This window comes from Strongylocentrotus purpuratus, unplaced genomic scaffold (genome assembly GCF_000002235.5).
Source record: "Strongylocentrotus purpuratus isolate Spur 01 unplaced genomic scaffold, Spur_5.0 spur5_scaffold_2, whole genome shotgun sequence".
NCBI classification, from domain to species: domain Eukaryota; kingdom Metazoa; phylum Echinodermata; class Echinoidea; order Camarodonta; family Strongylocentrotidae; genus Strongylocentrotus; species Strongylocentrotus purpuratus.
In genome coordinates this window covers 42000794-42017712 of record NW_022145605.1, presented here as the reverse complement: position 1 = coordinate 42017712, position 16919 = coordinate 42000794, and the positions used below count along the sequence as shown (strand labels likewise).

Genomic DNA, 16919 nt, shown 5'->3' with positions numbered 1-16919 from the left:
ATCAGAAATTATAATAGCTTTTTGAGAATAGCCTACATGGGAAAAATAGGATCATACAGAATTATCACAAAAATAGAATTATATAAAATGCCAACCATAATTAATTAAATTATAATTACAGAAAAATCAGACATTGACCAAAATATAGGGTAGAAATTTAGAATTTAAAAAAAAACTAAATGAGTAACAAATCAGAACAAGAGCAGCGGCAAGTGTTTAGCAATGTCGTACTTTTTGACGTACCGAGCGACCATTATGAATACCGGTATTCATTTATTGCATGCGTGTGCGGTACTTTCACAACAAGGAAGGTTCTGCAATTCTGCAATTTATTGTACGACTACGTGACGTTCCTCATCGTTTGACTTAATTTTGCAGCAATACCGGTGAGCAAAGAACGATTTTTTTTTTTTTTTACTGTATAATTAATGAACGAATGGACTCAAAATATCTTTGAAAAAGATCAAAATGCAGACCAAATGTATTTTTGGGGTATATTTTGTGTGTGTGCTCGCGTTTTTTCCTTCTGACCGGATGGAAACAACACAGATTATAAGCTGTGGGACAATACTGTGGACCATAGTCTATTCACACACAAGACAGTGCACTGTTATGTTAGAAATTCCCTCTGGAATTGTGTTGATAGGTCTATTTTTGTCACTGAATGTCATTGTCTCATAGAATGAACCATAAAAAGATGACTGAGTGAGTGCTATATATACTAAATTATGATATGAATATTGAATGATGACCCGATAGTGAATTGATTTTGTTTTCAATGCCAAAATTTAACCAAAAAGGCAAAGGCAAAGCAACAACAAAAAAGGTTTTCTCTAGCAAAGCTAGCATATCACAAAACTTTCAAAAGAACAAATGCGCTGACATCCAGTTGACACAGGTGAATATTCTTCTCAATGGAATGTTGCCAATCTTGCACTTACAACGGTTTCATGAAATGATGCCTACCCCCAGGGTGATGTGGAAGAGGTTTTTTCAGTTTAACATCTCTTGAATTTTAACGCTGGCTCTTCTAGCTTCTCTAACACAAAAAGAACCCTCCCATACTCCCTGCAGTCATCTTAATAATATCTCATTATCTGCCAGTGTAAAATATACTTTCAGTTCACAGGATCTCTTAATCTAAATACAAAGTTTAGGACTTGGTTTTGTAATTTACTAGCATACATGTAAGTGCAATTTTCTCAGTGATATTTAAGTATTTCATTGTTAAAATCCCAAGAGCTCTTTTTCAGTTTAAAACCTGAGCAAATTATTGCAATTAACACAAAATGTTCAACTCTGTTTTACTTTGTAGTGCCACATATAAATATTTAAACAAAAACAAGAAGTAGGGTCTCAATTTGAGCCCTGCTATCATTCTGATGTTGTTCTCAACTATTAAAATTGATCATGATTTGGTCTTGGGTCATATACAGTTAAAGGTAAAGACCAGTATTGGAAACGCCCCAATTTCAAAAAATGAAATGGAAGCTCTCATAACTAATCATGTGAAAGAATATGTTTTGACTAATACATGATGATAAAAAATTTGCCGGGAAACCGCCTAATAATTCATATATTTGGTAAATTTGTTTCTCTCATGGACTGTGAGAGATATAGGGTAGTCCCATATACATGTACATCTTCCTGTGTATAGTACTTGTAACTTTATGAAGAATGGGCCAAATTTCTTATCATTTTGATGATTCCAGAACCTTGCAGATGCTAGATGCTAGATGATCAACCTTTTCTGATCGATTCCACAATGTTTCTTTCACAATGCAATTGCATGACCATAACTGGTCTTTACCTTTAAACCATAATATCTGTGACAATGTGAAAGTAAATTTTATCAAATCTATGATGCTGACCAACATATGTGTGATCTACTTTCAGGTACAACTGAGAATTGACAAGATGAGTTTTGTTGAAAGCCTGCCACCACACTGGACTAATGACAGCCTGACAAAGAAGAAGGCTCTTCTGTGTAACAAGATAGTAAGCATCCTATACAATACCTAATCTCTATAAATGATTAATCATTTGAAAATAATTAATGAGTCACTGTCTCTATTTTGATAGAGTGAAACAAGTTATAGGAGTTTTTTAAATCCCTCTGGCGCTATATGTGTTTAAAAAATTATCATAAATGAAATTGAAAGAGTCAAATTTAGTAGTAGGCTTTGTTTTATTTTTAGATTGGGCTTAATATATTTATTGTTTCAAACCTTTAAATGAAAATCAACAGATTGTCTACACTCTACACTTTGCTTTGAAAGTTGGGAGTCCTCAATTGATTTCCTAATTTTGCAAGAATAAGAAATTGATGGAGGTTTATAATCAAAGGAAAGTAGAGTCACACCTGTCTATTGAGGCTGCCCAATGGAAACAGCAAAAGTTGTCAGTGTAGACAGGTGGCCTTTTAAAGGCAGGTTTATAAAACACAAATTATTTCTCCAGGGAGACAAAATGCATGGTCATTATAGACAGGTGACATTTATAGAGAGGTGGCCACTAAGATAGATTTGACTGTATACCATTATGATATGATTCAGAATGTCTTCTGTACTTGTGATTAGTGTACTGCACTCTACATTTGTTATCTTTTGTTCTTCTATTTGAAAAAAAGTTTCTTTCTGTTTTTCAAACCTTTTCTTTTGTTATCATGATTTTTGCAGAAGAATCCTTTTTGCATGTCTTTGAAGACCTTTCCCACCAGCAAGCATCAAAGACTAACCAGACAACCAGGCGTCAACTTCAAGACCAGGTAAGAACACTCAAGGCCCCATTTCACAAAACTTGTCATCAGTGACAAATGACAGTTTTTGTTATAAGCTACTGAAGTCCTTGCCTCTGATTAGTTATCAGCAGATTTGTCACTGATTTTTGTCATTTGTCATTGAAAAATGGCTTTGTGAAACACTCCCCAGGAATGTTCTCAAGAAAAGATGATCCCCTGGTGAACCTCTATCAAAAAGTTGTTTAGTATGAAAGGATTTACAGAGATCCAATTAATATCAATTTGGTAATCTCAGACAAAATTACACATTTTGTATGTACAGTATTGTTTTTATACATCTTTGTCTTTTACAAGATATAATATAAATAACAATTTAAAGTCTCACACATAGGAAATATAAGAAACATTGCTTTTAGCTGGATACATTTCTACAGGTGACGGGGTTGTAGAAAAAGATGTCTGCTTTACTTGCTTGTTTTGGATACACTTGATAAAGTACCATACAAGTGTTCGAAAATTTGTACCATTATGCCTGTATTTATTAAGAAATCACATTTTCAGCACAGCGTTCAATTGTCCCTCATTGTTTACAGGAGTGGTGTTGTGTTCAATCCAATCACGCCCTTGGAGATCTTACGAGGAACCTTACAGAAGCGAATCAACAAGGATATCCATTGCATATTCCAGTATTATGCTCAGGTAGGTCTCTTGCCAATATTAGGGACTTTTAGATTTGCACGTCGACAGCTTTGACTGCAACGTGTGACGTTATTTTAAGGCACTGCGCATGCGTCACGTCGTTTCAGTCGGCGATCGAAAATGCGTCAACCTTGATTTTCCTAAATCTAGTACGGTACTAGTATATGCCGCGTGTGCGTAAAATATACAGTTCCTCAGGTAGACAAAGGAACATCCCTTCCCTGCCATTATGTGAAAATGTGTAGAACAGGTGTCACTTGCATATTCACCTGTTCTACACATTTTTACATAATAGCAGTGAAGGGATGTTCTACCACAGCAGTAGGCCATTTTCGTAGTGTAACCAAATTTAATGCATAAGTCTTTGTGAAGTGCCTCAATACAAATTATTTCATTCACCTGATAGGAATAATAGTAATTCAATATTAAGTGTTGCTAGGTAGGTCAAGCCATCATGTTGTCCAACCTGGCAACAATTAATGTATGCAGTTCGGATTCTTTCTATTAAAATACTATTATTCTTATCAGGTGAATGCAATAATCTGTATTGAGGCACTTCACAAAGACTTATGCATTAAATTTGGTTACATTACGAAAATGGCCTATTGTTGAGGGTAGAATGAGGAACTGTATATTTTGTCCTCTTTCTTTGTCCGTCATATTCATAGTGTTACTTACTGCATGCATGTATATCGCCGAGTGCAATCTAAAAGATTTCTAATTGTAGTCAACATGGGCAGTTGAGTACGTTGACACGCATGATCAGTCGGCGTTCGTCGTGTTCTCGTCCACTCAATCTAAAAGTCCCTATTGTCTGCGAAACTAAATGTTCGTTATTTTGTTATTAGCATTTTAAAGGATATAATTCTCTGACAAGCATTGTTTGAATGTAGGAACGTATGAATATTATATGAACTTATTTACCGGCAGTGCTTAATTTTGCATCTACACAATGCACTGTTCTTGTTAATATGTATATTAAAATCTTCAAAATTACTTAAGAGTTTACTAGGTGGCTCTTAAAAAGAAATACATTACAAAATGAAAAATCTAGTATGTGCATTATTCTACCTAATGAAACAGGAAAGGGGGAATAGGTATGAACGTAATTGAATTTTATGAAGTATTTGATCTGAGACTTCTTTATGTAAGATTCTTGTTTTTTAAGCTACATCATTTGCTATTTTTAACAATACTAATCTCGACTGTCAATTCTGAGTAGTTTTTGTTAGTCACCTTGGTTACCGGTATGTGTTCTCTCACTCTCTGTCTCTCTTGGATTTTTTTTCTTCATGTGCCACAACTTCAGTTTTGTACTGTAATGATGAAAATAAAACTGCATTTCAATTTCATTTCAGTTTTTCTACATGGCTGTTGAGAACATGAGAGAGAACTATGGAGCAGACAGCGTGACTGAAGAACATGTATTGACTGTCTTCAGGAACAGCTTGGAAGCGGTAAGCTGTTTAAATATTTATTATTCTTATTATTGTCTCAAGAAAAAAGGAATTTTTATATGAATTTCAATTTGAAGGGAGAGTCTGCCAGATATGAGGCCTTTGCTTACAATCTAATGCATATGCATTTATCAAGATGCAGATATAGACCATCTGTGTGTGGTGGCTTGGCTTAGCACCTGCAGTCTCTGTGTACCAGTACACAGTGAAGTTGAATAGTCAGTATAGAACAGTGAATCTCCTCTGATAACTTGACATGCAAGTGAATGGAGTAAATATGGATAAGGTTGTAATTTCCTGTGAGTAATGTGAGTAATTGCATTTATACTCCACATTATTGTTTACCATCACAATTTCCACACTCTATTCCACCCTTCTGGAGTGGAAAGAGAGACATTTAATAGGCAATATGTACAGGCACCTTGTGGTAATTACCGACTTCTCATTACCACACTATACAGGCCAAAGATCTATTCTATTCATCCGATTATCATACAGGCAAAGAAAAACAAAGGGGGACAATAGTAATGGTTACATTGTAGTAGCGACTATCTCATCTGTCCCATCCTGTACAGGCCAAAGATTTATTTCGGTCCTCTGATAAGCAGACAAGTAAAGAGAGACAGTCACCAGTAACCAAGGGAGACAAAAAAAAGTGGTCTTTATAGACAGGTGATCTTTATGTACATGTTTCAATGAGAACCCATTTTCAAGGGAAACAAAAAATGTGTCCTTTGTAGATGGGTGGTTTTTGTAGACAGGTGGTCGTAAAGCAGGTTTGACTGTAGCATTTACCATTTTCTATTTTTCACACTGTACAGGCAAAGGATCTATTCCAGCCCTCTGGGAAGCAGACAGGTAAAGAGAGACATGGATCAGGTTCTCATAAGATCAATGTCAAGATGCATCTAGATAAGATGAAGACATCAGAAGCTGTGCTCAGAAGGAATGATGATGAAGATTGTGATGAACCAGAGAGAAAGGTCAGTCCTTCATCTTGGTGATATCAATCAAAGTTTTACAGTTTTGTAATATAATGCCTTAGTAGGTTGTGCACACTTTTTGTTTTCCTTCTTCGAAATGTTTGCAAAACCATATATTGAAAAGTTAAAGTAAAGTGTTTACCATCTAATTTTATGAATAATGACAACAGGATACATCACTTTTTATTTGAAACAGGAATGTTTCAGACCCTCAAAGCTTTTGCATCATTATTGAGAAATACTATTGGTCCTAAAATGTTCAAATTATTAATATTTAGATCTTGTTTTACTGTTTGCAGAGATCCAAGCACAATCCAGACAACAACTCCACATTCTCACTGAGGCCACCTCCTAGGATACAGACAAGGAAGGTATGTCTAAATAATAATAATAATAATAATACACTATTTATATAGCGCAAAATAAACATAAGTTTCTCTTTGCGCTGTACAAGTTTATATATAATCACATAAAAGGAATCAATACAGAGAAATATACAAATCTTATACTACTAAAATAACTAAGTAAGTAAGGATAGTTTAAAATAATTAATTAAGGCTAAAGAGGTGCGTTTTTAGTGAAGATTTGAATGTTGCAGAAGTGGGTGCCTGCCGTATGAAATTGGGGAGATTGTTCCAAAGGTTTGGTCCAGCAACTGCAAATGATCTGCCCCCATAGAATATAGTATTGGTTTTTGGTACACAAAGTAATGCTTGATTGCTTGAACGGAGGGTTCGGGGTGAGTGGTATTGTTTGAGCAAATCAGTCAGGTATGAAGGAGAAGGACTATGTTGTGCTTTAAATGTAATTAATAAGAGTTTGAATATGATGCGCATATCTACAGGAAGCCAGTGTAGTTTCTTAAGAGTACTAGTTATACTTTGTTGGCGTGGAGTGCGAGTGACCAGTCTCGCTGCAATGTTCTGTATCATCTGGATCAGGTGAATATCAATTGCGGGAAGTCCAAACAACAAGCTGTTACAGGAGTCTAATCTGCTTGTCACAAATGTATACTAAACATCTTGAATCTAGTCAGCTTATCACCTTCCTCAGCTGAGAAACTACACCCAGTATTCATGTGCATTGTAAATAGAGTATGAAGTTATTCCATAGTTGTCAGTGAAAAATACATAATTTTTCATAAATAATTTTTCACTAATAAAGTCAATAGTGATTGAGACATTTTCTGTTTAGATCCAGAAGGGCATTAACCCACAATTTTCACAGAGTTAACACCCTTCTTGCTCCAACTAAGAAGTTTGCTCCCATATTAATTATCCCCTACGGCTCTTCCTTTAAAAAAATTGCTATATACATGTACGTATTATGTCAGGCGGCTTGAGCATTCCTTTGGATGGGTGCATAAGAAATGTTGCTACAGTGAAACCTGTCTATAAAGACCATCCAAGGGAGACAAGAAATGTTGTCTTTATATGGCGGTGATCTTTAAGCACAGGTTCCTTTAGTATTGTTTCAATGAGAAACCATTTTCAAGAAAACAAAAATGTGGTCGTTGTAGACAGGTGGTCACTAAAGCAGGTTTGACTGTATTCTTATTTTTGTACCATCAGAGGAAAGGGCGCCCTCCTGCACATCACCGTGACTACACGGATGTGATCACGACCTCCTCCTCTGGGAGCTATAAGAGTAACAAGGTCAAGGTAGAACCGGTCAAGAAAGAAGGACCAAAGTGGGACCCATCTAGACTGGTCCATGGCTCCAGGTTTGTCATGGGTGCCAAGGCTAACAAGTAAGATCATTCTTCATTTATTTGTGTGTGATCAACTTATAATTTTGTAAAGGATAAAAGTAGGGAAAGATTTCTATGTAGGTTTCTTTTGTATAAGTTTTGATAGTTGAGAGCTCCAAAATCATACTTGTTTCATAGCCTTCAATGAAAAGGAACCCAGTATATAGCTATTAAACCTGTTATATATAATATGACCGAGATGGAAAAAAATAAAACTAATAATGGCAAAATGAAAGAGAAGTAACAGTGATGATGATGATAATGACAAAAGTAGTATAAAACAGTCATAGTTGAATGTGTTAATCATTATTTGTGTTTGCTACTAGAGATAATGTTGACAGAGATTCTAGTTGAAATTTGGTAACTCCTTTTTTTTTCTCCCTCTAATATTTGTTTTCTTTCCAGAGCTCTTGGTCTAGGTGCTACCAGAGGAAGATTATACATCAAGCATCCAGAACTATTCAAGGTAAAATCTCTCATTCCTATTCCAAATCAATTGATGAACATGTTTTGAATAGGTCGGTAGAGATTTTTAAACTCATTTCAGTCTTTTGAATGTCTTAATATGAATGATTTTGAGCATAGACATTTTCTGAATGCCAGTAGATAAGTCCATACCATATAAAAAAAAGATCTCATGGAACTCATAAGTAGAAATAGGCAACTTACATAGATATGTTACCCCTGGCAGTCAAGGCACTTCACTGGCAAGTAATGTTCCCATGGTATTCTATGAGCAGTGTTTTATGGAATAAACTGACTTACTCTGAAAGTAGAGAAACCAGGGAGGTGTTTCATAAAGCTGTGCGTAAAGTTGTGCATGACTTTACGAATGACCTAAATGGGATTCTAAAATCCTTTTATTTGCATACCGGTAAGCTAAGTTGAAATATGCAGATGTAGCTTAACCTTATCATTATTAACAAAAAATTGTAATTTAAAGTGCATTTTTGGCTACAATGTAATTGAGATTATTGGAAATACAGTCAAACTTTTTTAAAATGTCAGGAAAATCTTTGAGCATCCCATTAGGCTCTTCATATTCAAATCATTTGTAAGGTCGTTCGTAACTTTACGCACAGCTTTATGAAACACCCCCCTGGTCCCTGTTTCATAAAACTTGTTATCACTAACAAGTCTTAAATTTCCAAGACAAATCTGCTCTCAGCCAATCAAATGCCATGATTTCAGTAGCTTATAACAGTTATTGTTACTTGTCATTTATAACAAGCTTTATGAAACAGGGCCCAGATGTAGTGATGATTAGTCTTTTGGTCAGTAGGATATCAGCTGATTATATTTTAACAATCATTTTTTAATGTAGTATGCTGGGGACCAAGATGACAAACAGTGGCTGTATGATAATCATCTCATGCCAGCGACTGGAGGAAAGGCTTACATCCTCCTACTTGAAGATGTTCTTGATTTGGCAGAGACAGAAGAGTATAAGTAAGTCAAAAGTTGAAAATTTTCCTTTGCACACACAACCCCACCCCCCCCCCTTCAGGATTAATGTCATTTAAAGCTTTGAAGGTAATGTACACGGTTGGTAAAATCAAGAGCTGTGAAATAATAAGCAGGCAAATAAGGATATCATTTCTATCTTAAACACTAAACTAATATTTGCCCCAATGTTAAGATTGGCCATGTTATTGTGGTGTTATGTTTTGTAGAAGATCCCTATGTACCTTGTTCTTGATAAGTCACAAATTCTAATTGCCATGGCATGCAACGTTCCCTTTTTCTCAGGTGAAGCCACATTTTGGGCAACACAAATAATAGGAAATTTCTATTTCTAGGCTATTATGAGTTATGTTAATAAAAGCAATGCATAGTGTGATCATTGTTAGATAACACTTTGACCCTTTAGCTTTCTGTTGTAACAGGAAATGATTTGCATTATATATCGACCATACATTGATTTTAAAATTTATACCATGATTTCCCTTTTACCCCTTCTCTTTTTCTTTCCCACCATGCTTTTCACACCCCTTCCCTTCACTTTATTCCTTCACCCCCAAACAGGGAATGTGGAAGTCTAGCGCTAGAGGAGCTGCAAACATTCAACGTTCCACCTGAGATCTTGGAGAAGATGAGACGCTACATGGAAACGCATCGCACAGACTGTGATGGTAGCAACAATAGCAGTGATATCAATGAAAATTAATGATGAAAGTCTCCTTTTCGAACTGATGTTTATTTGGTTCAATATTGCTCTATTTTTTGTTTAAATGGGGAAGGTATGTGTAGTAAAAAAAAAACATGAGATTACATTATGCCCTCAACAACTAAGCTTTTGCATTTTTCATGTAAGGCGATTCCATGCAATGTGTCCAATTGGACATTTGACATTTATCCATCTTGTTTCGTCCAAAAATGAAAGTCATGTTACAGGATCATTGACTTGTCTTTTCCTGGTATCACTAACATTATGTGTCATATATATATAGATATGTCGTAGAGGATACATTGCACAGAATCGCCCATACGAGAAAATTGGGTCCTCTTTTCTCAAATCTGTGACATAAATGTATGCATACAATTGGCCACTGGCTGATATGTACATAGTTCTCATGTAGGGATATATATCCATTAGTTTTACAACTGGGTATTCAACTTAAAAGGACCATCAACTTTCAGAGAACCTTCCTACAGGTTTTTTTTTCTTCCAATGGGGAGGGGGGGGGGGGCATGTGTATTTAGTTAAGTTATGTAGAAGTATAGAGAAGAAATATATTGTGCAATGTATGTGTAAAAGCAGTTTTCATTTACTGCTACAGTTATTTAATATATTATATTGTTGCTATGTGGATTGTATCAAAGCACAAAGGACATTCCAGTTTCCTGTTTCAGTTTTTATTTTTGTACTGTTGTGCCATAATCACTTTGAATAAAACAATATACATAAACATTACTTAAAAACTGAAATGATGGGGTTAGAAATTGGGTTACATATTAAGCCAAGTTAATCATGGTTATCAACTTTAAGAAGAGTATATTTTCATAAGCAAACAAATTGTAAATGCTTCTAATATTATATGATGGGAGTCTTCATTGTTTAGTTAAATAAGAGAGTAGAATTGTGAGATAAGGACCCTGTAACAATTCAATGGGGTTTGATCTGGAAAAATTATAGCAATTATTTATTTTGCTAATAGATTGAAATTGTGATACTGCAGGCCCTATTCAGAATGAGGTGGGAAATAGACATAAAGACATAAAGGTGAGAGGCGAAGTTTGAATATTTAAGCTTACATAGTAGTTCCCCTTTTGTACATGTAATATAAAGGATTGACCGGAAGCAGTCATATTGCCGTTTGACACATTTTCCCATTTTGAGATTGAGCATGCATCATAGCATAGATCTTTTCAACCACTGAGTTTGTACCTAGATGTTTCAGTTAAGAAAAATCTGGAATATCATAAAGCTGCCAAGGGCAATCAATCATTACAGCTTGCTTCTTGATCTTCTGGGGAATTTCATTGTTCTTGTCAATTTCTCATACTTAAAGTACTTCTCATCTTCCAAAGCAATCTTGACAGAGCCCTTTAATTGATCTGTTGTTGACTTATTGGCTCCTCACAGCTATTCACTGCTTTTAGTAGGGTTGTAATGTAGAGTTAGCACACAACAGATGACCATTCTTGATAGATTTAACAAGATTTATTTAATGAAAACAATTTACTGTACATTCAAATGAATTATTATGTTTATAAACGAAGGAAATAAATACTATTTACAAATGGCAGAAATATAAACATGTTTATATAAAGAAGGCTATTTTTATTCTACTTAACCATGATAGAGTAATTTGAATAAATACGAACAATTTTCCTGAAACAACCACATGATCCAATCAGTTTCTATTTTGTTTATTTTTGTCATAGCGAAGCTAAGAGAACAAGTTGAAATGGTTCAATGTTTTATGATACAGCAGGTTTCAACTTTTATTCATTCATTCTATTTAGGTTTCAATGTAGCAGGATTCTATTTTGATCAGAAAAGAAAAGAATTTAGGGCTCTACACTATTTTTTTATTATGTTTAGTAGGAGGCCTGGGTTGGACGTTTTGAAGGCTGTATCGATGAGCAGCCCACATTACAATTTTGAAATGGGGGGGGGGGGGGGGGGGGGGGGTTCCAAACTAATTTCAAGCACCCATGTGTTCTAGACACCTGTTGATATTGAGCCCTCCCTAATGCAAATACATTGTGTACAACACAGATATATACAATGTATTTCATGTACAATATTTTCAGTCACCAATGTACATCAAAGATACAGAATAGAAAAGCTCAAAGTTTTTTGAACTATGTTTCTAATGACACAAAAAGTTTGACAGCAAATTTTGATGACACTTGAAGTACTGATGGGTACTGGCATACTAATCTTATATTACTGATAAATCTATTCCTATTACCAAAATGAATTCTCATTAATTATACTTTCTTATTTTCTGTAACCAATCATTTTGGAACAGTTTGTAAGAAATAAATGTCCATTTTGTATATTCAGAGTTAATCCAGTTAATGGTTATAGATAACAGTTCTATCATTATAGACTAGTCATGCAGTGTTTATGTTTAATATCTACAGGAATACTTGAATACAGAAAGAACGAGTACATTCATACAATATTGATTTAATGTACAGTACATATACAACTTAAGATTAATAGAGAGAAAAAATACATATAGAAGTTTTGAGAATTCTATTAATGGCAACATCAGTCATCTCTGGTTCATTAAGAATGGGACATGATAACAATTTCTTAAAAGCTGGCAAGAGATTTTGGTTGTGAAATATCAGTAACAAAAACGTACCTTTTGTTAGATAGGTCTGATTTCTATAATGCAAAAGCGAAAGATACTACATATGAAAAGGTAGTATAACGTTGTTCTATTATTATCATGAATACTCACAGTGAAACTAATTTTGAGAGTAACTTGTCATGGAGCTACATCACTTTCTGGATCATGTAGTAAATGAACCGACAGGAAGTTGGGATAATCAAAATGATTGTATATACTTAGCATCGAGCAAGTCCCAAGGCTTTTTGGAATTACGAGTCACAAATAAATGGTGTAAATATCATGGGACAATAAATACATTTGCATATATTAATTTTCCTGATGTATGGTTCGTTCCAAGTTTCAGTAGGGCTGTTAGTCAAGTATCGGGCATATTTAGATCTTTGATGTAGTCTAAATATCGGGCCAAAATTTAGACTTGCTAACCTTGCTACAAATTACACACAAAACTACGAACGTCCGAACACACACATGCACATATGGGACTAAGAAGTAGTCTAATTGCCCTAAAGAACGATCTTTGTATTCAAAATACAGTGATCCTTTGTTACATTACAACAGTATAGATAATAATATCGATTATGTTTTTATTTATATGTCAATAATATGAATACACATACCTAAGCTAATTAACTTTCAATATACCTCTTTTCTATGGACATTAGTAAAAAAAACTAGATGGAACTTCAACTGCGCGCAGTCGAAAATGATGCCTCCGTCATAGAGCAATTTTACAAACCAAAACAGAAGAAATTTTTTCGAAGTCAAGTTCAATTGTAATCCATTAACAGGTTCTCAGAATATTGTGATTACAAGCTATTTTTGCATACATAATGAGCCCATGACCTTTGACCTTATGAACCAAGAATCTACTCAGTTCATTGGCTCTGCAAGAAACATACATGACCTAAGTTGGCAGGAATCCATCAATCGGTTCTTGAGATAACGCGATCACGAGCTGTTTTTGCATACATAATGTGCCCTGTGGCCTTTGACCTTTGACCTTGTGACCCCTACATCTAATCAGTTCATCGGCTCTGCAAGTAACATACATGACCTAAGTTTGGCAGCAATCCATCAATCGGTTCTTCAGATAACGCGATCACAAGCTTGTTTTGCATACATAATGAGCCATGTGGCCTTTGACCTTTGACCTCGTGACCCCAAAATCTAATCAGTTCATCGGCTCTACAAGATACATACATGACCTAAGTTTGGCAGCAATCCATCAATCGGTTCTTCAGATAACGCGATCACGAGCTCGTTTTGCATACATAATGAGCCCTGTGACCTTTGACCTTTGACCTCGTGACCTCAAAATCTATTCAGTTTTTCAGCTTTGCAAGTAACATACATGACCTAAGTTTGGCAGCAATCCATCAATCGGTTCTTCAGATAACGCGATCACGAGCTCGTTTTGCATACATAATGAGCCCTGTGACCTTTGACCTTTGACCTCGTGACCCCAAAATCTAATCAGTTCATCGGCTTTACAAGATACATACATGACCAAAGTTTGGCAGAAATCCATCAACCAGTTCTTCAGATAACGCGATCACGAGCTCGTTTTGCATACATAATGAGCCCTGTGACCTTTGACCTTTGACCTCGTAACCCCAAAATCTAATCAGTTCATCGGCCCTACAAGATACATACATGACCAAAGTTTGGCAGGAATCCATCAACCAGTTCTTCAGATAACGCGATCACGAGCTCGTTTTGCATACATAATGAGCCCTGTGACCTTTGACCTTTGACCTCGTAACCCCAAAATCTAATCAGTTCATCAGCTCTACAAGATACATATATGACCAAAGTTTGGCAGGAATCCATCAACCAGTTCTTCAGATAACGCGATCACGAGAACGGGACGTACGTACGTACAGACGTACGTACGTACGTACGTACGGACGTACGGACGGACGGACAACCCGAAAACATAATGCCTCCGGCTACTTCGTAACGGAGGCATAAAAAGATGCAAACTTGTCTCTTTCCCCATTCTGAGGATAGCTCACATTCATCAATCAACCCAAATAGCTGCTTCAACATCCCTTAGAAAGCCTCCACCGAGCGCCCCAAACCCTCCCAACCCCACCCCGCCAGGCCCCCCACCGGGCATCCCTCCAGACTCCCCACAGAACGCAGCATGGGTCTCTATACTGTACTGAGGAAACTTCTGCATGCATATCGGACAGGGGACCAGGTCAAAAGTCATCCGTGGCTCGGGATCATGTGAGATGTCTAGCTCATCGTCTGTGACATCAGATCTAGTGGGGGAGTAGTTAGTCCATGGGTTGGGTAAGTCAGTAGAAGGTGAATTCCTTCCTCGACCCCTTCCTCTTCCCCTACCCCTGGGCTGACCCCGCCCTCCTCTCTGCCCCCTTCCTCTACCAGAGGTTGAGGGCGTGGCACGATCATCTTCATCATCGGAACTAAAGGATGCATCAATAAATTCTACTGAAGTAGGCATCTTTCCTTTCTTTGTCACAGCTTTAGCACCTCCTCTGCCTCTCCCCCTCCCCCGGCCTCTTGCCCTACCCTGACCACTCCCTCGTCCAGGGGTGGAAGCAGAACCTGATTGACCATCGTTATTCCGACCCCTCCCTCTGACCGTCCTACCGGTAGCACCACGCTTACTCCCTCGCCCTCCTCTCCTTGGAGTACACACATCTTCCTCCCTACCATCCATCCCCATCTCATACCCCATTGCACCATCCATCGCCGTAGTAACTCCTCCAGCAGCTCCACCAATGTGTCTCTTAGTGGATGAATCACCAGGGTGTCCGTGGACTAGAGCGTTGGCGCTGCGTTTCAGGAGCGTTGCAGGACTTGGTGATGAGCTGACTGATGTTGAATCACGTTTCCCTCGGCAATCCAAGATGTGTATGTTCATACGAGATGCAGGATACAAACCTGTTCAGAAAGAAAGATGAACAAAAATGAATGTTGCTATAATGAAGGACTTGAACATGTTGAATAATTATACTAAGTTAGACAGTACCACCTGTGCGCTTAGAAACGCCTGTATAAAGCGCCCTATAAATGTAATTATTATTATTAATATTATTAAAAAGATCTTCATATGAATTCTACAACCAAATAATGGGATTTATATCTAATCATCTCTGTAGCTATCAACAAAATTAAGATTTATTTTATTGTCGATTCATACTGACTGCATAAATACTGGTGACACAATCAGCATTGTTGATGCACAAAATCCCACCATTAAGCCACTAAAAATTACTCAATCTGCTAATGTTATAACTAATAACAGACATAACAAGTTTTTGTTTATATTTTTTTCATAGATTTGTCCTAATAAAAGCAGGAAACATATAATGTATCGCCACCACACCCTCCCCCCCCTTCTCTCTCTCTCTCTCTCTCTGTCTGTCTCTGTCTCTCTCTCTGTCTGTCTCTCTCTCTCTCTCTCTCTCACTTCCTCTCTCACTTCCTCTCTCTTGTTCATAGAGGCATACAGTAATGACCGCTGACCTTACCTCCACACTTATGGCATGGTTTGCCCTCACCAGATTGAGCGGCAGGTGAGTTCATCCAAGATGGAAGGTCACGACCTTTGACCTCTGGCTCTTCGGGCTCGAAGCCAGAGTGAAAGATCCTTTGATCGTCCCTGACAAGAAACAACAAACATTTGCTGTAAACAATCTGCAGATAATAGCTATACCTAACAAGTGTACATGAAGAAATGTTATGGCATATGTGACATGGTATCTTTACCACAAGCCATATAACCTGCATAACATGTTTATGTACTACCTAATATATATGTGACAATTGCAACTCAAAAAACACAGGAAATCTGCATAAATTAGAGCTCAGTAAAGGAGTATTTGGTTCAGATGATAACATCTTAGTTTATATTATTTCCTGAAAGAGTATACTTTGTTTTTGTAATCCCAAATTTTGGAAGCACACAACAATCTAGACATGGTATTTTTGCAGTGTTTTGTAGACCTTTGGTTCGTTTGATCTTGGGTTTGTTGTAACAGTTTTTAAAATAATTTCCTTATGACCCAGGCTACTACTCTTTGATCTCCTAAACTTAAAATTTGAGTAAGCTGTTACATTGATACCTATTGGAAATAAAGAATAGGATGTGCTTAATTGGTGTGCCAAGTTTAGGACAATCTCATAATCCCTTCACAGAAATTTATACAGAGATCTAATCCTCCCTTTGTCACCTTGCCCTGATACCTAGGGAAATATTGAATAGAATATAGACTTTAAAGTTTAAACGCCTTTTTCTTAGAAGTTACATTTTTTTAACTAGACATTCTTCTCCTCGTTACTTTTTACTTTAATGGGTTACTAACGTTCAATTGTTATATCTCATTCTAAATCTGAGAATCGGACAGAAACTAAGGAATTATTTCTGGCCACTGTTTGGTGGTTTTGTGGTGCTGGGTGGGTTACATCTTGAAATGTGTCATCCTATTTTCACAGAAAATAAAA

At 36.5% G+C, this 16919-nt stretch overlaps 2 protein-coding genes across 2 annotated transcripts; one reads left to right on the top strand and one right to left on the bottom strand.

Annotated features, from left to right (window-relative positions):
- The first annotated feature begins 322 nt into the window (after positions 1–322).
- Positions 323–11032, top strand: LOC115926884 (deoxynucleotidyltransferase terminal-interacting protein 1-like). The gene is made up of 11 exons (XM_030992485.1): positions 323–386; positions 1897–1998; positions 2679–2767; positions 3334–3439; positions 4798–4896; positions 5718–5879; positions 6179–6250; positions 7451–7629; positions 8035–8095; positions 8954–9078; positions 9655–11032. The coding sequence occupies exons 2-11, from the start codon at positions 1918–1920 to the stop codon at positions 9794–9796; spliced, it is 1116 nt and encodes a 371-aa protein (XP_030848345.1). The 5' UTR covers positions 323–386; positions 1897–1917; the 3' UTR covers positions 9797–11032.
- Positions 11033–14416: 3384 nt separating this feature from the next.
- On the bottom strand, positions 14417–16120 carry LOC115926567 (chromatin target of PRMT1 protein-like). Its single transcript, XM_030991360.1, has 2 exons — positions 15947–16120; positions 14417–15356 (listed from the first exon to the last, which is right to left on the bottom strand). Exons 1-2 carry the CDS (start codon positions 15999–16001, stop codon positions 14464–14466), a joined length of 948 nt encoding a protein of 315 aa, XP_030847220.1. The 5' UTR covers positions 16002–16120; the 3' UTR covers positions 14417–14463.
- Positions 16121–16919: the final 799 nt, after the last annotated feature.

What these genes read in the sequence shown, in the direction of transcription:
- LOC115926884 (XM_030992485.1), top strand. Translation starts at nt 1,918, where the DNA reads ATGAGTTTTGTTGAAAGCCTGCCACCACACTGGACTAATGACAGCCTG. An exon ending in CTAGGATACAGACAAGGAAG is followed by an intron (nt 6,251 to 7,450) that starts GTATGTCTAAAT and finishes TTGTACCATCAG; the next exon opens with AGGAAAGGGCGCCCTCCTGC. An exon ending in GCAGAGACAGAAGAGTATAA is followed by an intron (nt 9,079 to 9,654) that starts GTAAGTCAAAAG and finishes ACCCCCAAACAG; the next exon opens with GGAATGTGGAAGTCTAGCGC.
- LOC115926567 (XM_030991360.1), bottom strand. Translation starts at nt 16,001, where the DNA reads ATGAACTCACCTGCCGCTCAATCTGGTGAGGGCAAACCATGCCATAAG. An exon ending in ACCATGCCATAAGTGTGGAG is followed by an intron (nt 15,357 to 15,946) that starts GTAAGGTCAGCG and finishes CTTTCTGAACAG; the next exon opens with GTTTGTATCCTGCATCTCGT.